Source organism: Drosophila rhopaloa, unplaced genomic scaffold (assembly GCF_018152115.1).
Source record: "Drosophila rhopaloa isolate 14029-0021.01 unplaced genomic scaffold, ASM1815211v1 contig_155, whole genome shotgun sequence".
Lineage (NCBI taxonomy): Eukaryota > Metazoa > Arthropoda > Insecta > Diptera > Drosophilidae > Drosophila > Drosophila rhopaloa.
The window spans coordinates 4,393,694-4,416,898 of record NW_025335034.1 but is presented as its reverse complement, the minus strand read 5'-3'; the positions used below and the strand labels follow the sequence as shown (position 1 = coordinate 4,416,898).

General features: G+C 42.1%; 10 protein-coding genes across 11 annotated transcripts; 5 read left to right on the top strand and 5 right to left on the bottom strand.

Annotated features, from left to right (window-relative positions):
* Window positions 1-54: 54 nt before the first annotated feature.
* Window positions 55-6,202, bottom strand: LOC108044589 (acyl-CoA Delta-9 desaturase-like). Its single transcript, XM_017123644.2, has 5 exons — window positions 6,035-6,202; window positions 2,443-2,762; window positions 1,263-1,599; window positions 1,012-1,197; window positions 55-942 (listed from the first exon to the last, which is right to left on the bottom strand). The coding sequence occupies exons 2-5, from the start codon at window positions 2,750-2,752 to the stop codon at window positions 624-626; spliced, it is 1,152 nt and encodes a 383-aa protein (XP_016979133.1). The 5' UTR covers window positions 2,753-2,762; window positions 6,035-6,202; the 3' UTR covers window positions 55-623.
* Window positions 6,203-8,812: 2,610 nt separating this feature from the next.
* On the top strand, window positions 8,813-9,963 carry LOC123036935. The gene is made up of 2 exons (XM_044457089.1): window positions 8,813-8,840; window positions 9,215-9,963. Exons 1-2 carry the CDS (start codon window positions 8,813-8,815, stop codon window positions 9,961-9,963), a joined length of 777 nt encoding a protein of 258 aa, XP_044313024.1.
* A 33-nt stretch (window positions 9,964-9,996) lies between these two features.
* LOC108044591 lies at window positions 9,997-10,451 on the top strand. Its single transcript, XM_017123647.2, has one exon. The coding sequence runs from the start codon at window positions 9,997-9,999 to the stop codon at window positions 10,273-10,275; it is 279 nt and encodes a 92-aa protein (XP_016979136.2). The 3' UTR covers window positions 10,276-10,451.
* Window positions 10,452-11,441: 990 nt separating this feature from the next.
* LOC108044590 (probable enoyl-CoA hydratase echA8) lies at window positions 11,442-13,281 on the bottom strand. 2 transcript variants are annotated; one of them, XM_044457005.1, is made up of 5 exons: window positions 13,190-13,281; window positions 13,029-13,131; window positions 12,164-12,952; window positions 11,873-12,105; window positions 11,442-11,589 (listed from the first exon to the last, which is right to left on the bottom strand). In XM_044457005.1, the coding sequence occupies exons 2-5, from the start codon at window positions 13,126-13,128 to the stop codon at window positions 11,575-11,577; spliced, it is 1,137 nt and encodes a 378-aa protein (XP_044312940.1). In that variant the 5' UTR covers window positions 13,129-13,131; window positions 13,190-13,281; the 3' UTR covers window positions 11,442-11,574. The 2 variants fall into 2 exon arrangements, with proteins under 2 accessions (XP_044312940.1, XP_016979135.2); XM_017123646.2 differs by lacking the exon at window positions 11,442-11,589 and having other exon boundaries at window positions 11,725-12,105.
* A 296-nt stretch (window positions 13,282-13,577) lies between these two features.
* On the top strand, window positions 13,578-14,995 carry LOC108044607 (SUMO-activating enzyme subunit 1). The gene is made up of 3 exons (XM_017123669.2): window positions 13,578-13,804; window positions 13,863-14,291; window positions 14,466-14,995. Exons 1-3 carry the CDS (start codon window positions 13,698-13,700, stop codon window positions 14,941-14,943), a joined length of 1,014 nt encoding a protein of 337 aa, XP_016979158.1. The 5' UTR covers window positions 13,578-13,697; the 3' UTR covers window positions 14,944-14,995.
* Window positions 14,979-16,178, bottom strand: LOC108044608 (proteasome subunit alpha type-2). Its single transcript, XM_017123670.1, has 5 exons — window positions 16,021-16,178; window positions 15,849-15,925; window positions 15,534-15,789; window positions 15,316-15,471; window positions 14,979-15,250 (listed from the first exon to the last, which is right to left on the bottom strand). The coding sequence occupies exons 1-5, from the start codon at window positions 16,059-16,061 to the stop codon at window positions 15,076-15,078; spliced, it is 705 nt and encodes a 234-aa protein (XP_016979159.1). The 5' UTR covers window positions 16,062-16,178; the 3' UTR covers window positions 14,979-15,075.
* Window positions 16,179-16,623: 445 nt separating this feature from the next.
* LOC108044596 (interleukin enhancer-binding factor 2 homolog) lies at window positions 16,624-18,127 on the top strand. The gene is given in 4 exon segments (XM_017123654.2): window positions 16,624-16,829; window positions 16,832-16,872; window positions 16,931-17,059; window positions 17,116-18,127. Coding segments are annotated over 4 exon segments (1,188 nt in total). The 5' UTR covers window positions 16,624-16,708; the 3' UTR covers window positions 18,013-18,127.
* On the bottom strand, window positions 18,023-19,586 carry LOC108044597 (sialic acid synthase). Its single transcript, XM_017123655.2, has 2 exons — window positions 19,188-19,586; window positions 18,023-18,866 (listed from the first exon to the last, which is right to left on the bottom strand). The coding sequence occupies exons 1-2, from the start codon at window positions 19,521-19,523 to the stop codon at window positions 18,084-18,086; spliced, it is 1,119 nt and encodes a 372-aa protein (XP_016979144.2). The 5' UTR covers window positions 19,524-19,586; the 3' UTR covers window positions 18,023-18,083.
* Window positions 19,587-19,793: 207 nt separating this feature from the next.
* Window positions 19,794-21,926, top strand: LOC108044598 (serine/threonine-protein phosphatase alpha-2 isoform). Its single transcript, XM_017123656.2, has 2 exons — window positions 19,794-21,044; window positions 21,139-21,926. Exon 1 carries the CDS (start codon window positions 19,990-19,992, stop codon window positions 20,896-20,898), a length of 909 nt encoding a protein of 302 aa, XP_016979145.1. The 5' UTR covers window positions 19,794-19,989; the 3' UTR covers window positions 20,899-21,044; window positions 21,139-21,926.
* On the bottom strand, window positions 21,927-22,721 carry LOC108044599 (c-Myc-binding protein homolog). Its single transcript, XM_017123657.2, has 2 exons — window positions 22,625-22,721; window positions 21,927-22,565 (listed from the first exon to the last, which is right to left on the bottom strand). Exons 1-2 carry the CDS (start codon window positions 22,634-22,636, stop codon window positions 22,053-22,055), a joined length of 525 nt encoding a protein of 174 aa, XP_016979146.1. The 5' UTR covers window positions 22,637-22,721; the 3' UTR covers window positions 21,927-22,052.
* Between the last annotated feature and the right edge of the window lie 484 nt (window positions 22,722-23,205).

The following is a 23,205-nucleotide window of genomic DNA, read 5'->3' as shown; positions in this document are numbered from 1 at the left end:
TCAATTTTATTTGATAACATTTAAAGAAATATCATATGTATAGGTGAAAGAGCCTTTTAGTTTTCTAACATCGATCGTTTATTATATATTTAATATATTAGTTTCTTGATAATTCTTTTTGTGTTTTTGGCTTACGCTAAATACTAAAATCTTTCATTTGCAGGTATTTCTTTTTCTTTGAAACGGAAAGTTTTCCTCCATTATTTGTATAATTTTTTATATCTTTGAACTGAAAATTTCTCTCAAATTACAAAGTGACCTCGAGATAACAGTGAATGAAAAGCTCCAATTGCCGTCTATTGTACATCGATATCCAGGTTTTAAGCAATTATATGCATGTATAAATACAAAGTTAGTTTGCGTCTCTCTTAAAAAGCAATTCCAGAGCGAAATAAAAACATTTCCAGAGCTGGTTTAACACAGACGGTATAAAGTTTTCGAGATACAACAAACAGTTATCATCAACGTTTTATCTTAGAATTAATTAAATGGGCTTCATCTGCTCTTTTAGGAAATTTGTTCCGCGGACATGTGCTAAATGGAAAATTATGTTACTTGGTTTTATTTGGATTTGATTGATTTTCTGGTAAACCCTCCCTTGATAAGCCATAAGCTCAACCTGCCTATTCGCTCTTTTTGTGTGTAATGACGGCATCCTCAATCTCCTCCTTGGGCTGGTCTACGTCGCCCCATCCCCACGTGGCGTGGGTTCCGTCACCGGTGCGCTTCACACGCTTCTTGATGATGTCCGTGGACACGGTCTTGAGGTCGTAGGCCCAGCCGATCTTGGCGAAGAAGTCGATGAAAGCGGTGGTGAAGTTCAGCGAGTATTTGCCGAACTCGGCCGTCTTGTAGTCCCAGGGGAACACGTGATGGTAGTTATGCCATCCTTCGCCGAAGGCCAGGATAGCTACCGAGATGTTCTCCGAGGGGTTGATGAATCTGCAAATAGTTTTTTTTTTTTTAATTGTAAGTACCCATTAAAAATGTTGGCTTATTTTTAACACTCACTTGTCGTAGGGGCGGCCACCGAACTTGTGGGCAGCACTGTTCACCAGCCAGGTTACGTTTAGGATGAAACACCAGCGGAACATGGTGGCCACGAACCAGGCATTCATAAACGATTCACCCCAGAAGTACATAGGCACCGCGGTCGGAATGATGAAGCAGGCAATAGGCATCAACAGCATGTAGTATCTACGCAATAGTTAAAATTATATTAGACTTTTCCTCCATTTAAATGGTTCCAGTTTAAAACATACTTCTTCTGAAACATGAGGATGGGATCGGCACGAAGATCGGATAGATCAACTCCCTTGCCCTTGGCCTTCACCTCCGGGTGCTTCTTGCACAGCAACCAGCCGACGTGCGAGAAAAAGAATCCACGGGTGGCGTTGTGCGGATCGGCGTCGGTCTCAGAGTATTTGTGGTGGACACGATGGTCACGAGCCCAATGGTAGGCGGCATCTTGGAAAGCGACCGTGTTGAAAATGACCAGAAGCAAACGCAGAGGCCACTTGGCCTTGTAGGAGCGATGCGCCCACAAACGATGGGCACCGGCAGTAATGCCCAGACCAGAAACTACATATAGTAGATAGGCTGGAATCATAAAAACGAGTAATTCTAATTAGTAAGTGAAAATATAATCGAAAATGATATGAAAATTAATGCAAGGAATTTTAATTTTATGATTTAATTTAAAGCTTTATCACAATATATCAAAAATTGGGTCCAATTTTTGGTTTAACTATATCTATAAGCTATATCTAAGAGACAGATGTATTAGCATCAGGCATTTAAATTTCCGACGAAAACAAATATCAGCACGTAAAGGTAATCGCGTTTAAGGAAAGCCTGATCAGCAGTCTGTCGCATGATTTGTCCGGAGACCCATAAATACGACTTAGTAAGGGTTATCAGGGCCAAAGCCATAGATAACCCATAAATATTCGCGAGTCCGGCACGCGTCAAGAAGATGACATAGTTGCTAAGTCTTACTCAATTTATTTAGCAAAATGCATTTAACAATTAAGAACGGTTTTTGTAAGAAATAGGCTTGCTTTTGAAAGATCAAACTAGTTTTATATGAGCAATGCTCTTCTAGAAAAATGTTTTTATAATTGAGAAATTAATTTTTTTATTAATTCAACCTTGCCTTTAGCAATTACGTTTTAGTAAAATTTCTTGTTGTCAAAACAAAGTTCATTATAATGACCATTTTTACACTACGCTTTTATTTTTAAATTAGTCTAATCCTAAAAAACCATTTACCATTTTTTTCATAATAATTTTATTTTAAGTTTTACTTTACGGATATGATATCGGCTAATAGGGCTTGTAATTTTACACTAAAACACTCAACTCAATATTTTTTAAATTTAAGTTTTTAAAGTCCGCTAAAAATGTTTTGGATACCCGCGATAAAGATTTAGTTAGACTCACCGAAGACGACGGTTTGCCACTTGGCGGAGGCAACCATTAGGTAGGCGCCGTAGAGGGCCGCGAGATGGAGGTATCCGAAGGCGATGATGTTGCGCCAGACAAGCTTCAGGCGGCGCTTCTCGGCCTTTTTCATCACGGTGATGTCCTTGACAAGGCCACCGTCGGTGGTCTCCACATCGCACTCAAAGAGCACTCCGGTGGAGTCCTCCTGCAGCTTGGTGGGGCTCTGCCCCGAATCGGCGGCGGCACTAGCCGCGGCGAGCAGCGAGTCCGTGATGGACTGGGCACCGGCTTGGGCGTTGGGCGGCATCTTGCATTAACTGTCGGTGGGAAAAAAGAAAAAAAAAAAGTTAGCAACGAAATAAACAAAATAGCAATTAGTGTGTGCCAACTTGGTGGCTTGGGCAATTAGCTTGTTGAACTTGACACGCTTTGGGGAGGTGATTCGAGCAGCTCTTTATGGCCAGACCCCGAGGTGTCGTCGAGTCAAGACGAGTACCCGAACCTTTGATACTAAATTCTTGCCAAATACGAATTTTTAATCGGCTAATGGCTTATGGAGGAAAAAAATCAATAATCGCTGGCCACGTCCTTGTGTCAGGATTCGCACAGCATGAATAATGAAAAAGCCGGTGTGTGGGAAAAAGCACCAGGTGGTGAATATGCGGAACATGTGTTTTGTGGGTCACTAGGAACTAGGAACCTTGGATCAAGGTTATGGGGCAAAACGCTTCGTGGAAAATTCCTTGTTCAATCAACTTTAGCATGCTTTGTTATACAGACACACACATACGCACTTCCAAATTAACAAGAATTGCAAACTATTCAGCAATAAGTGAACCGCAAACACTTGTCCACGTTCGACGAATTGCACTTGAGACACCCATTTTGTTGTACCTGGTTTACACCCAAAAAATATGTTTTATTTCTGCCTCAGCACAAATTAACGACAAGCCGCTTTGGTTAACTTGGGTTTTAAAACTGCTGTGTGGAAGTTTCTGTCGTATGAAGAAGAAAAGTCGCGGCAGCTGCCAAAAAGCTCGCTCCCAAGCTCTAGATTAGTCGCTGGAAAGCTTTTGCAGGTGTGAGTGGTATGCTTCTATTTGAAGATTAGATGTTGGCCGGTGGGTAAATTCGCCTATTGCTAAGGTCAGGGTTATATTTGATATGTCTAGACGCGGCGACTTTGGCCTAATCGGTTGGTGGCCCTTATCAACCTGTCGTGTGATGGCTGCGTGGCTCTATCTATATCTCAATCTTGATTCAAACACCTGTGAATAAGTAGATTTTACAAAACTGGACAGTCAGGTGTACTTCGAACCCTGGACGGAAACACAACCCAATTAAACACGTGAACCTGCGGTCAGGCAAGAGCTTAAAAATCATGCGATGCTTATGGGAATAGACACCAAAAAGGTGATTAGAAGAGAGTGTCGAACAGGGGCGTTACCAGTGGGTTCTAGGCGAATTGGTCCCCGAAAATTAATGATTAGATGACTTTGCTTTCTCTTCGATAGCTTTACGTATGTATTTTTATGGTTATTGTTTAAAATTTTAATTTAATCTAGAAATTTACTTCTGCAATTTTCCATCAGTATTTTAAACAATTGCTTTTGGTATTCTTTTTGAATTTATCTTAACATTTTAAATAGTTGCCTTATTAAAGATTTAAAAATTAGACACTACAAAATTAAATTGCAACTAAAGAAATCTTGATTTTTTCCTGACGTACTTTGTAATCCTTGAAGTAAAATATGTAATTATAAAATATTTAACAAATTTTCGCAAAACGCTTTTCGTCGAAAATAACAGTTTTAAGTGATCTGCTTTCCGTCGTTCTACCTTTTCCTATACCCCTCTGTAAAATGTTTTATCTACTGCCCTGTATATCGAGAGATAGGGTGGAAAGAACAACAATTCCGCATACTTAGGTATGTGCATATATGTATTTGTAATGCAAGAACAGCAGATCACAAGCGAAAGCTTTTAACATAGCAAAAGAAAGGGTACGAGATAGTAAGAGAAGGTGAGAAAAAAGCTAATGCCGTCAGCATGTCAACAAAACAACCGTTTGTCTCTGGAGCCAAGGGAGAGCGATATAAGTACATATGTGAATACATACTTAAATGTGTCCAAAAACCGGCAAAAAGCAGCCGTGGTCAGCAAACATTGTCCATTTATCAAAAACACGCATTGAACTTGAAATTTGCAGCTGCGTGGCCTGTTGCCAATTTCTTGCTTTTTTTTGAAGGGAGCTGAAAACGTGGGAGCTTAAACGAGAGAGTGAGCGAGCAAGAATAAAACAGAATCAGAGAGCAAGATGAGCGAAAGGGGGGAAGAGGGAGAGTAGTTTTCTATTGTTGTTGCTGTGGCGCGTTATCACGTTGCAAGAGCGTGATGATTCACTGCGATATAATACGTAAAAAATGTATTCCAAAATTTCTATCCAAACAAAAAAATTAAATGTTTTAACAAGGAAACTGTCACAAAATATCCTTTTACATCTACAGAATTATTCTTTTCTAGAAGATTATTTACCGAAGTAAGTTTTACAAGCGAAAAAAAGTGACTACCCATTGACCATACTCTTAATGTTCTTCTAAGAACATGTTGGGTTTTTTTTGGAAGGAGGTCAAAGATTGACTATTTATTAGTACATTAAGAAAACTTTACAAATTTGTTTACCAATTTAATTCTTCTCTTTAAAAACAATGTGTATAAACAAGTAATTCTTTAAAGTATTTTTTCAAGTCCATATTTTGTTAAACGTGTTATTTATCTGTTATATCTGACAATTGAATATTAGCTCTTTATCTAATTTGACAAATAGACTTTAACTGTAACACTAGTTTGCCTGACATGCGGACTGCAGTGCGAAAGAGTGACAATTCATTTTTCACAAACTCGAAACAATTTGCAATTTAAGCGGTAAATTACACTTCGTATCCATGTATAATTACAGTCAAAGTTCATTCACCGTAAAAAAAAGAGAAAATGCTCAGCTTAGTTAAAATGCGAAAACGAAAGAATTAATTCATTTCATACGATAAATCGAGTAGAACACGAAAAAGCGAGTGCGTCGGGTACGGAACTTTTGATTGCCCTTGCAAATGTGATTGGATGTTAATTTATCTTTATAGTACAAAAAGCGAATAAATAGTACATTTCTTATGTTTTAGGCGATCCACAAAATTCTAAGCATGTTTGGATTTAGTTTGGGGAATAGCAAGACTTTTTTTTCTACGCTGCTAACTCATGGAATAAATTAACTGACCACAAGGGTATTTAAAGAAACCAAGACCTAACCTTCCGATATGAACAGCTACTGTTCAACTAAAACCTTGACAAATGAAGAGTGAACGCTACATAAACTTGAGCCAAGATCGTAGAGCCAGAGGGCTTCAAAATGAAATTCACAAGTGTATAGAGTTGGTTAGGCAAATTGAAAGCTACGAAAAACTCTTACATGAAGTGGCTTTTCTTGATTTTCTACTATTGGGGCTGGCTTTACGTAAACACTGATCCGGGGAAAATATAAATCCTGTTGCAATGACTCAACAAGTCGCCACTGCAGTCCAGATGGAAAACCAACCTGTTTGCTCCTCCAAAAAAGGCACTCTTAAAACTTCTTAAACTCGCACTTTCCTCTTCGCACAGTCGGTTGTCCAAAAACTGTGGGTCTCTTTGAGATTTCAATCTATTTGCACTATTTCAGTGGAGCAGTGCCAGAGCACACGTCCATTCACTAGACGACTTCGGATTGAACTGACAAACCGTTCGCACACTTGCCAAAACGAAAACAAATCGATTAGGCAAAGCGGTGAGACAACGTCAGAGCTTTTCTCCGCCGTCGTGTGCATTTTGTGGCTATTTCCCCCGAGTTCCCCAGATTAGCGGCATGCACGTAGCCCAATCTCCCGTCCTAATCTCCGCGAAATTGTAAACATCTGCGAAATAACACCCACTATGTGTGTGTGCACCGCCCAGCTCCTAAGTGATTAGTTGAATTTGAAATAAAACGGTGGAGTTTTTGGGCTAGTAAACAATGCAATTATCTTAAGGTAAAAATAGGTCCAGCACATCACCGGAAAGGTTAGCCTTCGCACTTTAGAACCAGCTGCAACTTTTCCAAATCTAATCGATCGGTTTTTGGTTTGCCGGTATTTTGATGATAATGGTTTAGCCGTGAAAACACCATGCCTCTCATAATCTGTTTCTATTTAACTTTACGGTTGTCGTACTTTGGCCGGTCCAAACCTGTTAGTAAGATAAACCTTCTCGAGCTTTAGACCAATAACTTTACATATTTCACTAAAGACAAACATACAAAACAAGGCAGATGCTTTGCATATTTTTTGTTTTTTAAATTTCAGAAGATGAGGTTAAGTGACACGCGAATTTTTTCTACAACTTCCAAACGCTTAGTTTCATACTAATTGAATATTTATTTCATCGTCTAAAATTATGAAATGCACATCTGAATGGCTTGCGCCAAAGGAAAATGTACCGAAGAGCTTAATATTAAGATTAACTACCGCTTACAACCTTGAGTTCTGCTAACAATATTTAAGAATCCGGTATAGAGTTCTATGGGAACTAAATATTTTTATATACAAGGAGGTCATGCATATGTGATATGTGATGTAATATATGCGTATTAATGATCATCCATATATTTATACTTATGTACATACATTTATCGAACCACAATGTGCTGCATAGAGCGCAGTTAAAGCTCCTCATCTTCAAAACCGTACAAAATGTGTGCATTTGCCTCACACTTTCTCATAGTTTCAATTAAATTAATCACGAAGCAATTATAATTTTCTTAACCTGATCACCAGAGGTGCTAGCTTACGTGGTAGTTTTTCAGACGTCCATTGAAAAACAAACTATAGTTTTTATATATTTGTTATACCCTACCAGCGATGTTTTATAAAAAGTTATAAGTACAAATTATTTTAAAGCTAACAGTAAGATCGAAATGACTAACAGAAATTAAAAATGATTAAATCCACAATTTTTGTTTTTTTTACTTTCCAATTTTTTGAAGGAATTCAAAATTTGTTTGAGATTTCAAAATTATTGCACAAGCAATAATATTAATTATATTATCTTTTATTGATAAATACACTGGCCAGTCTATTAAAAACAGGAAATAAGAAAGTTTTTAACTCTCATTTCAAATATCTCAAAAGAATGAGTAATGAGTTTTAATGCTTATTTAAATTTGCAAATTTCAGAAAAAATAAAGCAGCTTCAGCAAGGGTATTAAATAATTTTTTCAAATCAGATTCTGATTGAAGCTGGGAATGCGTAGTTCTGAATGCCTTTGAAAGGGTTATATCAGTTGGGGACTAGGTGCATGAGGAATGACGTCACCGGGGCGTGCGCGCGCTAAGGTCAGATGTAAACAACTTTCGGTGCAATGCACTGCTTACTGAACTATATTCTATTAAATAAATTTCCATTACTTGATAATCGTCGAATTTTCTAATCAGCACCACGCAATTCAATAAAATAGACGCCGGCCAGAAGCCAGATTTGCGATAACGTGTATGTCAACAATCGCTCAATGTAATACTTTATATTAATGGTGCGGTTGGCACTGTGATATTACTTACCCAAATTTTATTTAAGTTCCGAGGATTACTATACTTTTATGATTTTATGGCCAACTTTATTCCAAAAACCTCCTGTTTTAGTGATGACAAAGCAGACCACGTAGTAATGAGCAAGATATGTATCGATAATTTCAATAACGATTTCTTATCGATATTATCTAGCCTTTTAATGGTTGTATTTATGTCTTTTATAACGATCTAAGATAAAGTATATTAATTACAACCAAATTCAATCAACTGGATTTTGTTTGCCATAATTTATTTTGACTGAATTATTTCACACATTATATAGATAATAATTAACATATTATTTATATGTTCTTCTGCGCATTCTTCGAAAAAGAGGGAACTCAGTCATTCTGGTTGGCGTTTATATATGTACCCCCGTATAATTTTGTATTATGTTAGGAGTAATTTTCGACTCTATGTATATGTATATACACATTTTTGAACAGAGTACATATCTCGGTTTTGTAGTTACATATACATATGTATGTGTTTTGAGTAAAACTTTCAACATAAGAATTTCTTTATTTTTTTCTAGGACGTAGGAGAAAATTTTAAATAAGAAATTAAAATGTTATGTTTCGTTAGGGCTCTAAATCAAACAAGTCCCTTAGCTGAATACCATATATTCAAATACACTAAGATAGATCCTAAATAATTTGGTCATTAAAATTGGACACCTCCATTGAGATATCCTCCATGTTCACCACGAGAAAGTAACAAGTGATGCTAGTTCCTTAATGTGCATCGCGCTGATCAGCAATTATCGTACGATATTTGTAAGTCGAGAAACCACTAGGTCCCAATACCAACATACATATGTACATACGTACACCGTATACCGTAAACTGGAATATTTGGAGTCCTTGAAAAAAAAATACTTTTTAATTATATATACATACATACATATATATGTGTATATGAAATTTGTTGTCAAAACTCAGTAGTCGTGGCATTTCTTACTGATTTAAAAATCAGTTTCGTAGCTAGATACCTATTTATCATAAAAAATAATTAATCATTAGATGTTAGCTTTTCTTCCTCTTTTACATAGTTACTTTTCTTAACAAGGTATCCCAGATAAACAGTTTAAAAATTAAGTTAAGTTGCGCATATTAAGTTAATATTATAATCGCAATCAGAATTAGAGATATTATTTGTCAAGTCGCTAAGAACAATGGACCCTCTTATCCTTGAAGTTTACCAGAACCGAGCGATGAAGCTTTTGTTGACCACTTTGGCAAGGTGTCTTATAGTGTCCAACTTCTTGGCAGAAGCCTTGTATATCAGCCAAAATTGGTTCCTGCTGCGGAGTATCCTGAGCATGAGGTGGCACTGTGGCTATTGGGTAGCCGGAGTCTATATCAGCCTCCAGGTGACGACGCAACTTACTGGGTCCCTGCTGCTCGTGGTCCAAAGGGAGAGATTCTGGGCCACGGGAATACTGTGGATGGCGGCCCACATGCGCCTGGCCGCCAATCCGACGCTGTGGAGCCTGACCAGGTACATGGAGCTCTGTGGACCGATCAGCGCCCTCCTCCTAATGATGCTGAATTCCAGAAGACAGGCTGTTGTCTCCTTTCTGCTGATTACCTACCTTAACTTCAAGGATCTGGAGTGCTTGTTGTGGCACATCATCTATAAGTACGTCCTAAAGGTCCTGCTGGCCCTCGTAATGGTGGGCTTCCGGTTGAAGATTTCAGCCGGACTACTGGTCCTTCTAATGGCCATTCACTGCCTGGACACCCATATTTGGTGGGATGCGTCCTTCGAAGGGAACTCATTGGCCACGAGGGATCTGAGGCGCTTCCACTTCTGGAACAAGGTCTCCGTTGCCGGGGGACTGATCCTGACTGCCGTTACTACCCGATATAACTATCACATGTTTTAAGTTGTCAACCCAGCCAACAATCAGACGAAAACAATGTCGCAAGGAACCGAGCCGGACGAAGATCCGGGATTAAAGCCAATGGCTCAGACAACCACTGGTAGTTTTCTTTGCCTCCACACATCGCCGCCGCTGCACATAGCCCTGCATGGAATGTCGGCCCTGATCCACACCCGTTTGTCCAAAACGGCCTTCGACCTTTGCCTTGAGCTCCTGGAGGCGGGGGTCAATGCCCAGGAGCTGGCCAAGGTCGTGCTCCATGTGCTGGACGTCAAGGAGAAATCGCAAGCACCTAAAGAAGTCACGACGTCATAAAATTAAAACTTTCCTACAGACACGCCGATTACTCTTATCGCATCCGACCTCCTCAGCTCGACCCTCAACCCTGGACGTGATCACCACGAAGAAATCCCTTCAGCTATTCGATAAGCAATATCAGTTATAATTGGCACAGACTATAAACACTATCATAAATCGTTGATAATTTGGTAGCTAAACTGTTCTTTTTATACTGGTTAGGTTTTTATCTGGGCGATTTCTAAAAATGTTGGTTTATAAGAAAACTTATTTGTACATATATGCGTAGGTAAATTAAATCGAAATTTTATCAATTCTGAGAATTAAAGAAAAAGGTTGAAATGCTTAAAAAAAATTTGACTAATTCAAATTCTAATTCTATCCTAATCTTTTTTTCAGACTTAAGGGGTTATGCGGGTCTTGACACTTAAAAAAATCATTTTTTTCAAACTTTTTTAAATAATAGTACAAAGTGTCAGGAATGTTGTCCGAAAATTTCAAGTCGAGCGAAGAAAAATGCGTCGAGCAGATGCGTCACTTTAAACGCGTTTTTCTCAAAACCACTTTTTGGAAGTCGCGTTTTCTCAAAAACTATTGCACCGATCGACTTCTGCTTTTGCACACTTCTTTTAGACATGTTTTTAAGGGGTCGTTGATGAAAGGATTTTTTTATCTTCAATTACAACTCATTTTATGAGATAAAATATGGCCAACATTTACTTAAAAATGATATTTTTTATGAAAAGCTGTAAAAAAAAATAATCTTTCGTAAAAGACTAGCCAGACACATACACTATCAGAAAAATCTTGGCTTTTTGATTTCAGATAAAAATTGATGGAGATATTATGCCTACCGCAAGGACACGATTTTTGGTGTGCTCAAGTTCAAGCCTGCCTCAACGGATCAATTTTTAAAATTTTTGGTTTAAATTTTTACACAATGTTGGTCAAACCTTAAACATTAGTGTACAATAAATTAAATTTGTGAAATTGTCGTAAGATCTTTTAAAAAAATTCACGAAAATATGATTTTTTGGTGCTTCAAGACCCAGATCAAGACACCTTAAGGGATCAAAGGAACCCATTAGAATGGAAATATTTCAAAAATAAAAGCTATATCAGCCAATCAAATAGTGACGAATTTAAAGTTAAAATATTATGACCATTAACTCTCAATCAGATGGTTTCGTTTAAGTAATGTATTTGAATAACTTAGCAAAGTCGAATGGAACAGTTTGGAACTGCTGATGAGTGCGTTATATACAAAATTATATTAAATGATTTGGAACAGTTAATTTTTGTTTAGATAAGGCGTCACTACTTTTCATTTGCCTTGTCAAGACACCTTAAGGGATCAAAGGAACCCATTAGAATGGAAATATTTCAAAAATAAAAGCTATATCAGCCAATCAAATAGTGACGAATTTAAAGTTAAAATATTATGACCATTAACTCTCAATCAGATGGTTTCGTTTAAGTAATGTATTTGAATAACTTAGCAAAGTCGAATGGAACAGTTTGGAACTGCTGATGAGTGCGTTATATACAAAATTATATTAAATGATTTGGAACAGTTAATTTTTGTTTAGATAAGGCGTCACTACTTTTCATTTGCCTTGTCTTTCGGATCTTTACTATCTGCGCTTTCAGCAGGCTTTTCTTCAGCTTTCTTTGACTTTTTCTGGGACTTTTCGGCCTGCTTTTGTTTTTCAGCCTCGGCCAGTGCAGCCTCCTGTTCCTTTTTTAGTTTCTCCTTTTGCGCAGCAGCCTCAGCCACTTCCTCATCGTCCCAGTCGGCCATGGAGCGATCCCGCTTTAACCAAGAATGCGTGGTGTCCGGTTTGAAGGCTATAGGAAGTTGCATGTATAAGAATAAGAAAACACCGAATGAACTGAAAGAACTTACTCTGGTTAAACCACTTGATGCCGTTCTGCATGTCCTCGATAATTTCTCGCGAAGTGAACATCACCTCGTTTTGCACCGCTTGATGGAACGTAGATGTTTCAAAAGTGCTCGAGTAGACTGAGTTGCGATCGTGAATAAGGGCACGTTGCGGGAACTTTGCGATGCATGTGGCCAGCTCCAGGGCATTGCCTAGAGCAGTGCCAGTGGGCACTATTCGGTTGACCAGGCCAATATCGTGTGCTTCCTGTGAGCCCACCGGACGTCCTGTGAGTATCAGATCCAAAGCACGGGACAGGCCAATCATGGCAGGCAGACGAATAGTGCCAGCATCGAGCATTGGCACACCGAAACGACGATTGAAGAATCCTAAAACAGCGGACTCCTCCATGACGCGCAGATCACACATCAGGGCAAGTTCCAGGCCATTTGCTATGCAGTACCCATTGATGCCACACACGACTGGTTTCTTGATTTGGCGGCGTGTGGGTCCCACGGAGCCCTCCGGCCGCATCAGAATGTCCACACTGATTTCCTCCTTCTCGTCAGTGCTGATTTCAAGGATGTCGAAGCCGGAGCAGAAGGATCCGCCAACGCCGTACAGCACTGCCACCGGGGAGTTGTCGTCCGCCTCGAAATTGGCGAAGGCGTCACAGAGCTGCGAGGCAGTGAGGGAATCGATGGCATTGCGCTGCTGCGGTCGATTGATTCCGATCAGCGTGATGTTCTTGTCTTTCTCTACCAGAATGTTCTTGGGTGGACCGGACTCCGCTGCCTCCTGGAGCGCTGGATCTGGAATGGTTTAGGTGTCACGGTTAATATATTCCCACATTATGTCACCGGCTTTTCCGCCAACTTATGTACGTACCTTTACGCAGCGCTTTTGTTGAGGAAAATTTTCGGTAGGCTGTGAAACGTGCTTGCTGACCCACCTGCTGGCCCACCAGTCTGCATAAATTTCGCAACATGTTCTTATGCAAAAACAATCAATTATTTTCAATTACAGAGTAAGAAAGCAGAAATGCTTACCGGAAAATTAAATGTTCGTCAAGTATCGTAAAAACAGTTCAGTAGTAAATGTGTTTCATGGTTGCCACCATCCGATTGCTTATGTGTACTATCTATCTCTTTTCCGTCAAATCCAGCTAGTTTACAGATTTGTGTCTGTGAGAAACGCAATTTAATAGCCACATGAGTTTCTATCCTGTTGCTATAAAATTTGCAACAAAAAATTTTTAGACAATCAAACATTTTTCCTGTTAAACTCCATCAATTAGAACATATTTATTACCAAAAAAAAATGGTTATTCACCTACAAATAATTGAGTTCTATTAAAAAATCTGTTTAGCTTGATTTAACAACATTTGTAGCTAGTATATTGTCCCGTAGCTCGTCAATAGTGGCTGCACTGATACCGTGAATGTCATTCTGGTGGTTTGAAAACGCGTTAGTGCTTACAACTGGCGTCCCCGAATTCTAGTTGCGAAAAAATTGGCTTTGAGCAAATAAAAAGAGTTTAACTATTAGAAATCAATTATGGGCGTGGAAATGGACACCAAGGAGGCGGCAGTGGAGCTCACGGAGGCGGAGAACGAGCTGTACGACAGACAAATTCGCCTGTGGGGTCTGGAGTCGCAAAAGCGGTGAGTGTGAGAAAGCCGGCTTTTTGCAATGGCGCTCTAACAAGTTGCGAATTTCCAGCCTGCGCACGGCCAAGATCCTTATCGCCGGACTTTGTGGCCTTGGTGCGGAAATAACCAAGAATATCATTCTGTCTGGAGTTAACTCCGTAAAGCTGTTGGATAATAAACCCGTCACTGAAGCGGACTTTTGCTCGCAATTCCTGGCCGCACGTGAATCCCTGAACACCAACCGCGCCGAGGCCTCCTTGGTGCGGGCACGTGCTCTTAATCCGATGGTGGACATCTCCGCCGACAGAGAACCGCTAAAGGAGAAGACAGCCGAGTTCTTCGACCAGTTTGACGTTGTGGTTGTTAATGGCGAGACAAACGAGGAACTGCTGCGCATCGACACCATTTGCCGGGAGCTGGGAGTCAAGTTCATTGCCACCGACGTCTGGGGCACATTCGGCTTCTACTTTGCCAGTCTTCAAAAGCACAGCTATGTCGAGTATGTTTTTGCATGTTGTATCTTTTAAATGTTTAGATTCTGCCTCTGGTAGACCTTAAAACCCCTGAGAGAAGTCATTAATAGTCTTAGAATATGCTAACCAAGACCTACTTCCATAATGACTTAGTATATTGTGATAAAAAAATCATATTAATGAATGTGTACTTTTCCCAGGGATGTAATCAAACACAAGATCGTATCGAACCCAGATAAGAAAAAGAAGTACGAAACTGTGTCCATTCCAACACAACGCGAAGTGGATTATCCTGCGTATTCGGTCTGGCTAGATTTCGATATAACAGCGCCTAGTTATTTGCGCAAGCTTAAACGTAATGGACCAGGCGTTTTGCTGCTGAGTGTTCTACAAAAGTTCCGGAGCACCCACCAGCGAGATCCCAACTACAAGACCCGAGCGGCGGATCTGAAACTGCTTCGCGGGATTCGCGACGAACTTCTGCCAAATTCAGCCCTGAGTGACGAAGCTTTAGGAACAATCTTTGCCCAGATTTCTCCAGCTGTGGCAGTAGTGGGCGGCGTAGTGGCTCAAGAGGTCATCAAGGTTGTTACCAAAATGGAAGCACCGCACCGTAATCTCTTTGTATTCGACCCCGAGACTTGCGCGGGATATTTTGAGACCATTGAAGCTAAGTGAACCGGTCTACCTACGGCTTCCATTAAAAAACTGTATTTCAAATAACACCAAAGTTAGAAATTTTATATTTTTAATGTCCCGTACTTATCAAAAAAGCTTAGCTTGGGTTAATCTTAGCGGGGCGCTTAACGTTTAGGGGATGCTGGCCAAATAGTCTTTGATGGAGGCGGGGTCCAAACGCTGGAATCCATTCTGATCGCAAATCCCGATCTCAATGTTATCGGCAGTCATTTTTCCCTCAAAGCCTTCTTTCAGAGTAAGGATGGCGGTATGGACAGCGTCGTCAAGCTCCAGATCTTCGCTGTAACTGCATGTGGAAGATTTATTAGGGATTGTGTTTATTTGGAGAGTTTGATTGGTACTAGTACTTACCGCTTCTCCAGGAAGGTTTTGCCGTTGACTGCATTCTTGCCCATGGCAGTGGCCTTCCAGGCGAAGTACGCGCCCGAAGGATCCGATTGGTAAAGATACGGACGGCCGTTGTCCCAGCCGCAGATCAGCAGGGAAACACCGAAAGGACGCACACCACTGGAGAAAGGATTGGGATCTGTTATCAGGGAATACAACTCGGAGAGCTGATTTTGTCTTACCCAGACTGAGTGTACTCCTGCATGAGAGTGGCCACGCGCTGCACCAACTGAGACACTGGAATCGGCTCCTTGTAGGTCAGGTAGTACGTCTGGGCGATCTTGCGGGCCTGCTTGACCAGCAGGCGGTAGTCCGGACCCATTCCCGAGTAGACCATGCCTATGTGCTTGTAGATCATCTCCACGCGGTGCACACTGTGCTCTTCATAGAGCGGAGACTTATGTTTATTCTCTGTGGCAATGACTACGCCGTTGGAAGCTGCATCCAAAGGAGGAGTATATATTAAATGAACAATGCAGATATCTGGGGATACTCACCCATGATTCCCACGGAGGGAGCTCCGCCGGATACGGCCGCCAATGCATACTCCAGTTGGACAAGCTTTCCAGAGGGACTGCAAAATTGCGAGAACTGTAGTTATGCCCAGTCATGGCGGCAGGTTAAGTTCCATTTGGAAATGGGATGCATCGGTTAACCCGGTTTTCTCACCTGAACGTGGTCAACGAAAAGCTGTAGCGCTCAGTAGCCATATTTCCTAGGCTTTAGCAGCAGTAATTTGATGTTTAAAATAAAAAAGCCGACTTACTTCGCACAGAAACAAAAATGACACAGCAATTGGGCGGCAGTGTGACCAAATCCGGAATGCTAGAAAAGGAACACTGCTTCAAAAATAGCACTCTGAATTTTTGGCCACACACTTTAACGTTTTATAAAGTATACCGTCCTTTCTGTGTTATTTTGGACCAAATACAATTATTAAAAAATATATAACTATAAAGTCCTTAATCTTTTATGTTACTAATTTTATTGTTTGGGATATCATCAAATCATTGCAACATTTTTTTACGGTCGTTTTTTTATTTTACAACGTTATCTTTTTACAAATAACGTTATTTTTTTTAAATTTTCAAATTTTGAGAAGGGCACTGTCCTGTTTCTTTTTCCACGGCTTGTATACCATTTCACTTCAACTCCACTCTGTGTGAACGTTTATACATTTATTCTACATCAGCAGCAGAAACTATCTACTTGGTTTATTTTGGTCTTTTGACATACAATTCATAGCACTCATGGTGTTTTTTGCCGGCTTAACTCCGGGCACACTGTTCTCATCCCTCAAGTAAAACAGAACGCTCCGGCGTCGCGAAAATAAGTTAAAATTCATCCTCACAGGAATATGGTTCGCGGAGCTCTCCGAGGTGGGCGCCCCATGCGCGGAGGCATCCGGCCGCCGTTCAAGAAAACCTTTGTGCCCCGCCATCCGTTCGATTTGACCCTGGCGGAGGTCTTTTTCCCAAAGTCCCACTCGCCGGTTCAGTGGACGATTCGGCTCTGACTGCGGTAAATCAATAAACGCACATGCGTGGCGGATTAAATTTAATCATAATATTCTCGGCAGGCTTTGCTGAAGCGCAACCAGGACTTGAGCCCCACGCCCAGCGAGCAGACGGCCATCGGGAACCTGGTGACCAAGGTGCAGGCTGTTCTGGACAATCTGGTAGTGGCTCCCGGCGATCTGACTACTTGTGTGAGTATATTACGATATCTAGCCAGACATAAAATCTCAATGTCATCCATGAACAGCAACTGGAGGAAGTGCGTCAAGTGGGCTCTTTCAAGAAAGGCACCATTCTAACCGGCAACAATGTGGCCGATGTGGTGGTCATCCTGAAGACGTTGCCTACCAAAGAGTCGGTCGATGCCCTGGCCAAGAAGGTGGAGGCCGACCTAAAGGCCAGCATGAAGACTGAGGTTCTGACTAAGGGCGACCAGCATACCGTCCAGATTCACGAGCGCGGCTTTGACATCGCCAACGTCCATGCCAAGGTGCGCATCCTTATCGCAACCTTACCGCAGAACCTGCGCAAGCTAGAGCCGGAGATTCATTTGGATCACAAGCTGATGCAGAGCCATCTAGCCGCTATACGGCACACGCGTTGGTTTGAGGAGAACGCCCACCACTCCTCGATCAAGGTGCTCATTCGCATTCTCAAGGATCTCACCAGGCGCTTCGACGCCTTCGCGCCCTTGTCGGCCTGGATGCTGGACCTGATTGCCCACTTGGCCATCATGAACAACCCTTCGCGCCAGGCGCTGCCTATCAATCTAGCCTTTCGTCGCGTCTTTCAGCTGCTCTCCGCGGGACTCTTTTTGCCCGGCTCGGCCGGCATCACGGATCCCACAGAACCGGGCCACATCCGGGTGCACACTGCCATGACGCTAGAGCAGCAGGACGTGTGCTGCTACACGTCGCAGACGCTGCTCCGCGTCCTGGCCCACGGCGGGTACAAACACATCCTGGGACTGGAGGGCAACACCAGCATCGTGCGCGAAATGTCCGTCTGGAACGGCGTGTGCGTCTCTCCCCTAACCGCTGTCTACGAGAAGCCCACGGACAAGAAGGAGGGCGACCTCGAGGAGGACATCGAAATGATCGAGAATGAGAACGAGGATGACGGCAGCGACGATGGGGCAGAGTAAAACATCTCAGTCTATTTATTTTACAACTGTATTTCATGTTGCACTTCATGTATTTTTCCAAAGCTCTTGACCTAAAGAATTATACTACTCCCAAATATGGGTTCATCCTCACCAAGATTGTCTGTTACTTCCTTGCCGATTATGGTCATGTATGATTCCGCTGTTAGGCCGCTGGGTTCGCTGACTTTGATAGCGATGTCCGTCAACTGCAGTCTGTGCCCTTTATTGATAGTCCTAGCTGCAACGATGGATTTGCCCAGTTTATTTCGACAGAGTAACTCGCAAGGTAAAATTGTTTTGCACTGAGCGTCCTGAAGAGCTTCCTCCAGTTCTTGACCGCCGTTTAGTTTTTGTAAGATTTCTTTAGGAGGCAGCGGAATTGCCGACAGGTTAAAGTTAGTAATAGCTCTGGTTAGGGTTCCCAATTCTTGGGGTTCGAGGGAGCATTGATGGTCGGAGCCCTTCTGACCTTTATCCAGCGTGAAATGGCGCTCCACTATGCGTGCTCCTAGCAAGACAGCTGCTTGACTAATGACCACTCCCAGTTCATGCCCCGAATAACCAATAGGAACATCAGGAAAGCGCCTCTTCAGCATGGAAATCAGTTGCAATTTGGAATCTTTAGGGGCCGTTGGGTAAGATGAAACGCAGTGCATTAGAGCGTAGTCCCGTTTTCCAGCATCCTCCATTGTTTGCACAATCCTCTCGATCGTTTCCATGGTCTGCATTCCGGTGGAGATTACCAAGGGCAAATCCAACCGGGACGCTTTTTTCAGAAGAGGAAAGTTGTTTGCATCTCCGGAGCCAATTTTAATGAACGGCACGTTCAGTTCGACCAGAAAGTCCAGAGAGCACTGTTTATAAATAAATGAGATATCAAAAATCATAAGTATAAGTTATAATGGGATGAGGTTAGAAAATCGAAAAATTCAAACTGATCTCGAAATTAATTAAAATTTTTTTTAATTTATCCAGATTATTTCAGTGGATCAGAATTTGAGTATTCTATGATGTTTTAACTTAAGTTGTAGATGGAAAACCGTAACTTTATTTACTTCTGTAGGTTATCTTTTAATATTTGTATATCAACAGGAATTAATATTGGAGCTTTCAGAAAATAGATTTTGATTGTATTAAAGAAAATATATCAGTCAAGATTAATTACTAGATACTACCTCATCCATTGCGGAAGCTGTAAAGTCTACATTTATTTCCTCGCTGTAGGCCTGCAGTTTGAGGTACTGATCTTTGGAAAACTCTAGGTACTCCTTGTGCTCTCCGTAAGTCCTTCCCCAGGCGTGATCACTGATGTATTCCCGATCCAAAGCGGGTTGCGTGAACTTTGCGGGCAAATTGGATTTCTGGAACTTAACGCAATGGCACCCGGATTTTTTGGCCTCGTAAATCATCTTTTTGGCCGTTTCCAGGCAGCCCTGGTGGTTCTGGCCAATTTCCGCAATAATATATACGGCGTCATCTACTTTTCCGCTAATAATATCGTTCAGAAGCATTTTTTACGGATTTGAACCCGCCTAATTTAACAGTTAATTGGATGATAGACGGGCGTAGACGGATAGCTTATCGAGTGCCCTATCGATAATTAATCGAATAGACAAAATGGCGTCGTTAATTTGGCCAGACAGCGTTTTCCCCGATGTGGCAGCACTACCTAGGTGCACACTTGCCAGCCCGCTCGCACCCGTTACAAGCGTACGACGCAGAAGACCAGCGAGAAAGCGAGAAAGGGACAGCCATGCGCACCTGAGCATGACTAACTGCCTGTTTCATTCCTTCCTGCTGCTCGGGCAATGTGGACACACTGGAGAAATTTTCATACTAGTTAGCTGTGAAAAGTATTTAGCAGAAATAGATTTGGGAAATTACAGATTTCGAGGCTATTTCGGCGCTACCAACCATCGTTCGCGGCATCCTCGACACCAGCAGTAGCAGCAGTGCACCAGAGATCAAGCAGCAAACATGGGCGACGTGATGAATATCGACAGCATAATATCACGACTTCTGGAAGTGCGTGGGGCACGGCCAGGCAAGAACGTACAGCTCTCGGAAAGCGAGATCCGGGGCCTATGCCTCAAGTCGCGCGAGATCTTCCTCTCGCAGCCCATTCTCCTCGAGCTGGAGGCTCCGCTGAAGATCTGCGGCGACATCCACGGCCAGTACTACGACCTGCTGCGCCTGTTCGAGTACGGCGGCTTCCCGCCGGAGTCGAACTACCTGTTCCTGGGCGACTACGTCGATCGCGGCAAGCAGTCGCTGGAGACCATCTGCCTGCTGCTCGCCTACAAGATCAAATACTCGGAGAACTTCTTCCTGCTGCGCGGCAACCACGAGTGCGCCAGCATCAATCGTATCTACGGGTTCTACGACGAGTGCAAGCGTCGCTACAGCATCAAGTTGTGGAAGACCTTCACCGACTGCTTCAACTGCCTGCCGGTGGCGGCCATCGTCGATGAGAAGATCTTCTGCTGCCACGGCGGCCTCAGTCCCGATCTGACCTCCATGGAGCAAATCCGGCGCATCATGCGCCCCACCGATGTGCCCGACCAGGGACTGCTGTGTGATCTGCTCTGGTCCGATCCGGACAAGGACACCATGGGCTGGGGCGAGAACGACCGCGGCGTCAGCTTCACCTTCGGCGCCGAGGTGGTGGCCAAGTTCTTGCAGAAACACGAGTTCGATCTCATCTGCCGAGCCCATCAGGTTGTCGAGGATGGGTACGAGTTCTTTGCCAAGCGTCAGCTGGTCACCCTCTTCTCGGCGCCAAACTACTGCGGCGAGTTCGACAATGCTGGCGCCATGATGTCCGTGGACGACACGCTGATGTGCTCGTTCCAGATCCTCAAGCCGGCTGACAAGCGTAAAAAGTAATATCACACACTCACAGCACCAAGAGCAGTCTTTTTCTATATAAAACAAAAAAACAAGAAAACGAAAACAACCAAGAAACAAACAAAAACACACCAACAACCAGAAATAAAATGCTTCGAAACCACACATCAGATCATGGATGAAACGTAAGTGTGGGCTGCTAAGGCAGAGTAACCTAGTGCCTAGTGAATCACTCACCTCAACCTTATCTCTGTTTTTGGTCAATTTTATCATCGGCAGCCGGGGCGAGTCAAAATCAACAAAAAAAACCCTCAACAACGCGAACAGTCAGCGAATGCATGGAGGAGCAGAACCTCGACCGAAGGACTTCCTGGGTCCTTACCAGAAGATTATAGTTTTTCCCTCATGAGATTTTATTCGCAATTACAAACACATTGACAAATACCATGATTAAAGCCACATATTTATTTTTAAAAGCCCCCGCATATATACATATATCTACCGACCAACACTCCACCCATACACACACCTGCGATTATAGGTTTTGTCCAAATTTTAAACACTAGGTAAACAGGTCCGTACGAGCAGAGCACCCAGCATAATATTGGATTAGACGTACGGAGAGTGACTGGACCTCGTCGGTCACAAAGCATATATAGAAAGGGGGCCCTGTAGCGCTCTTTGGCCTTAAGAGTATAAAGCAAAACAAAAAATCGAAGACGGGAAATCGTTGAACAGAGGAGAACGCTTGCCAAGAAGTGAAATATAAACACTAAGTTTCGACCTTGAATCAGTTTTTGTTCGTCCACATTGCAGTCCGATCAAATGGACCCAGAAATACCTGCACCCAAATCAAAGAAATTTATTATTTTGCATTCAACTCTTTTCCGCCTTTCCGTTCGTCATTAATCAATCGATCCCCAACCCGTCATTTTTAAGATGTGTTTTTTTAAAAATTAACTATTATTAATATGTATTATCAATAATCCTTTGTATTAATAAACAAATGATATAAAAAGTGTATGAATTATGAAACTGATTTCAATAAACATTTGAAAAATCCATAATTCGCAGACCTGCATATTTTGTATTTCGCTTTATTTACATTTACGTTTAGGAAAATACTTTACACTTGTTCTAAATGGATGCGTTCTGATGGGATGTTTTTGGTGTGAGCTGCTGGCTCCTGAGATCTACTCGTTGGCGCTACTGGCCTCGGCTTGGACGGATGGATTGGGATGAACTTGGACGGCAGCCACCTCGTTGGAAGCGACCGCTTTCTCCTCAATCTGGCAGGCCTCCACAGCAGCTGTTACCTCCGCAACTGCTGCTGAACTTTCTCCAGGTTTCTCTGGATTGGCCTCTACGTTCTCCTCCGCAACTGGAGTTGGCTCTGCCACGACATCTTGAATCTCTGGGGCCGCCTCACTGGGGGCCACGGGCTGATGGCCCTGCAGCACATCCGGATTGATGCTGTTGATAATGCCACGCAGCCGCTGGATCTCCTCGTTAGCCAGCTGCAGGTCCTGCTGCAGGCGCTCGTACTTGTCGTGTTGGTGACGCACCACTCCGATGTGGTTACGGATGTACTCCATCGGATTCTCCGGGCGCTCCTTAATTACGCGTATGAAGATCTTGGTCAGTGAGTCCAGGACGCTGCCGCGCTCCAAATAGCGCCGGATCTCGTCACGCTTCGGATCAATTGGCTGTTTATTGTGGGCAGTTGGTGGTTAGTCAGGACTTAAGATTTTGGGCAAAAGCTCACCTTAAAGGACATCTTGAAAAATGGAGACAGGCGGTATGACCGTAACTACAACTTCGAAATACACCAAAGTCAAGCCCTTTTCACATGCCATTTTCTACAGGGCTGCGATATTTTATTTCGGAACTGGTTCCGTTCAAATTGTTTCTTTTATTTTTTTTTCAAACACTGCCTTAAAAAAATTATAGACTAAGAATAAAAAGCGTTTAATATTATTTATATTTTTAAAAAATACCACTTACTTTTAAAATGAATTTAAACGAAACAAACTAGTAAACACTATTGGTAAACTATAAACGATAGCTTCAAATTTGAATTAATCAAATCAAATTAATTTATAATCATGTAATTATAGTCAAAAAACAAGAAAGGAAAGCTAACTTCGGGCGGAGCCGAAGTTGATATACCCTTGCAGAATATTTTATAAATTATATTGTTTAAAATTATTCATATGATGTATTCTTAATACTCATAAAATGTCCCAACTTCCTAACTTTAAAAACACCAAAGTTATGTCATTTCCAATCGTTCAGTTATATGGCAGCTATAGGATATAGTCGGCCGATCCTTATGAAATTTGATAT

Excerpts from the sequence above, each read along its gene's own strand:
- LOC108044608 (XM_017123670.1), bottom strand. The coding sequence starts at position 16,061 with ATGGCTACTGAGCGCTACAGCTTTTCGTTGACCACGTTCAG. Across the intron at positions 15,926-16,020 it reads TTTTCGTTGACCACGTTCAG|TCCCTCTGGAAAGCTTGTCC; the intron begins GTGAGAAAACCG and ends GCAATTTTGCAG. Across the intron at positions 15,790-15,848 it reads TCCCTCCGTGGGAATCATGG|CTTCCAACGGCGTAGTCATT; the intron begins GTGAGTATCCCC and ends CTTTGGATGCAG.
- LOC108044591 (XM_017123647.2), top strand. The coding sequence starts at position 9,997 with ATGTCGCAAGGAACCGAGCCGGACGAAGATCCGGGATTAAAGCCAATG.
- LOC108044607 (XM_017123669.2), top strand. The coding sequence starts at position 13,698 with ATGGGCGTGGAAATGGACACCAAGGAGGCGGCAGTGGAGCTCACGGAG. Across the intron at positions 13,805-13,862 it reads GGTCTGGAGTCGCAAAAGCG|CCTGCGCACGGCCAAGATCC; the intron begins GTGAGTGTGAGA and ends GCGAATTTCCAG. Across the intron at positions 14,292-14,465 it reads CAAAAGCACAGCTATGTCGA|GGATGTAATCAAACACAAGA; the intron begins GTATGTTTTTGC and ends TACTTTTCCCAG.
- LOC123036935 (XM_044457089.1), top strand. The coding sequence starts at position 8,813 with ATGTGCATCGCGCTGATCAGCAATTATC. Across the intron at positions 8,841-9,214 it reads CGCGCTGATCAGCAATTATC|AATTAGAGATATTATTTGTC; the intron begins GTACGATATTTG and ends AATCGCAATCAG.
- LOC108044598 (XM_017123656.2), top strand. The coding sequence starts at position 19,990 with ATGGGCGACGTGATGAATATCGACAGCATAATATCACGACTTCTGGAA.
- LOC108044589 (XM_017123644.2), bottom strand. The coding sequence starts at position 2,752 with ATGCCGCCCAACGCCCAAGCCGGTGCCCAGTCCATCACGGACTCGCTG. Across the intron at positions 1,198-1,262 it reads ATCCTCATGTTTCAGAAGAA|ATACTACATGCTGTTGATGC; the intron begins GTATGTTTTAAA and ends ACTATTGCGTAG. Across the intron at positions 943-1,011 it reads GGTGGCCGCCCCTACGACAA|ATTCATCAACCCCTCGGAGA; the intron begins GTGAGTGTTAAA and ends AACTATTTGCAG.
- LOC108044597 (XM_017123655.2), bottom strand. The coding sequence starts at position 19,523 with ATGCTTCTGAACGATATTATTAGCGGAAAAGTAGATGACGCCGTATAT. Across the intron at positions 18,867-19,187 it reads CAGCTTCCGCAATGGATGAG|TGCTCTCTGGACTTTCTGGT; the intron begins GTAGTATCTAGT and ends ATTTATAAACAG.
- LOC108044590 (XM_044457005.1), bottom strand. The coding sequence starts at position 13,128 with ATGTTGCGAAATTTATGCAGACTGGTGGGCCAGCAGGTGGGTCAGCAA. Across the intron at positions 12,953-13,028 it reads AACAAAAGCGCTGCGTAAAG|ATCCAGCGCTCCAGGAGGCA; the intron begins GTACGTACATAA and ends AAACCATTCCAG. Across the intron at positions 12,106-12,163 it reads CATCAAGTGGTTTAACCAGA|CCTTCAAACCGGACACCACG; the intron begins GTAAGTTCTTTC and ends AACTTCCTATAG.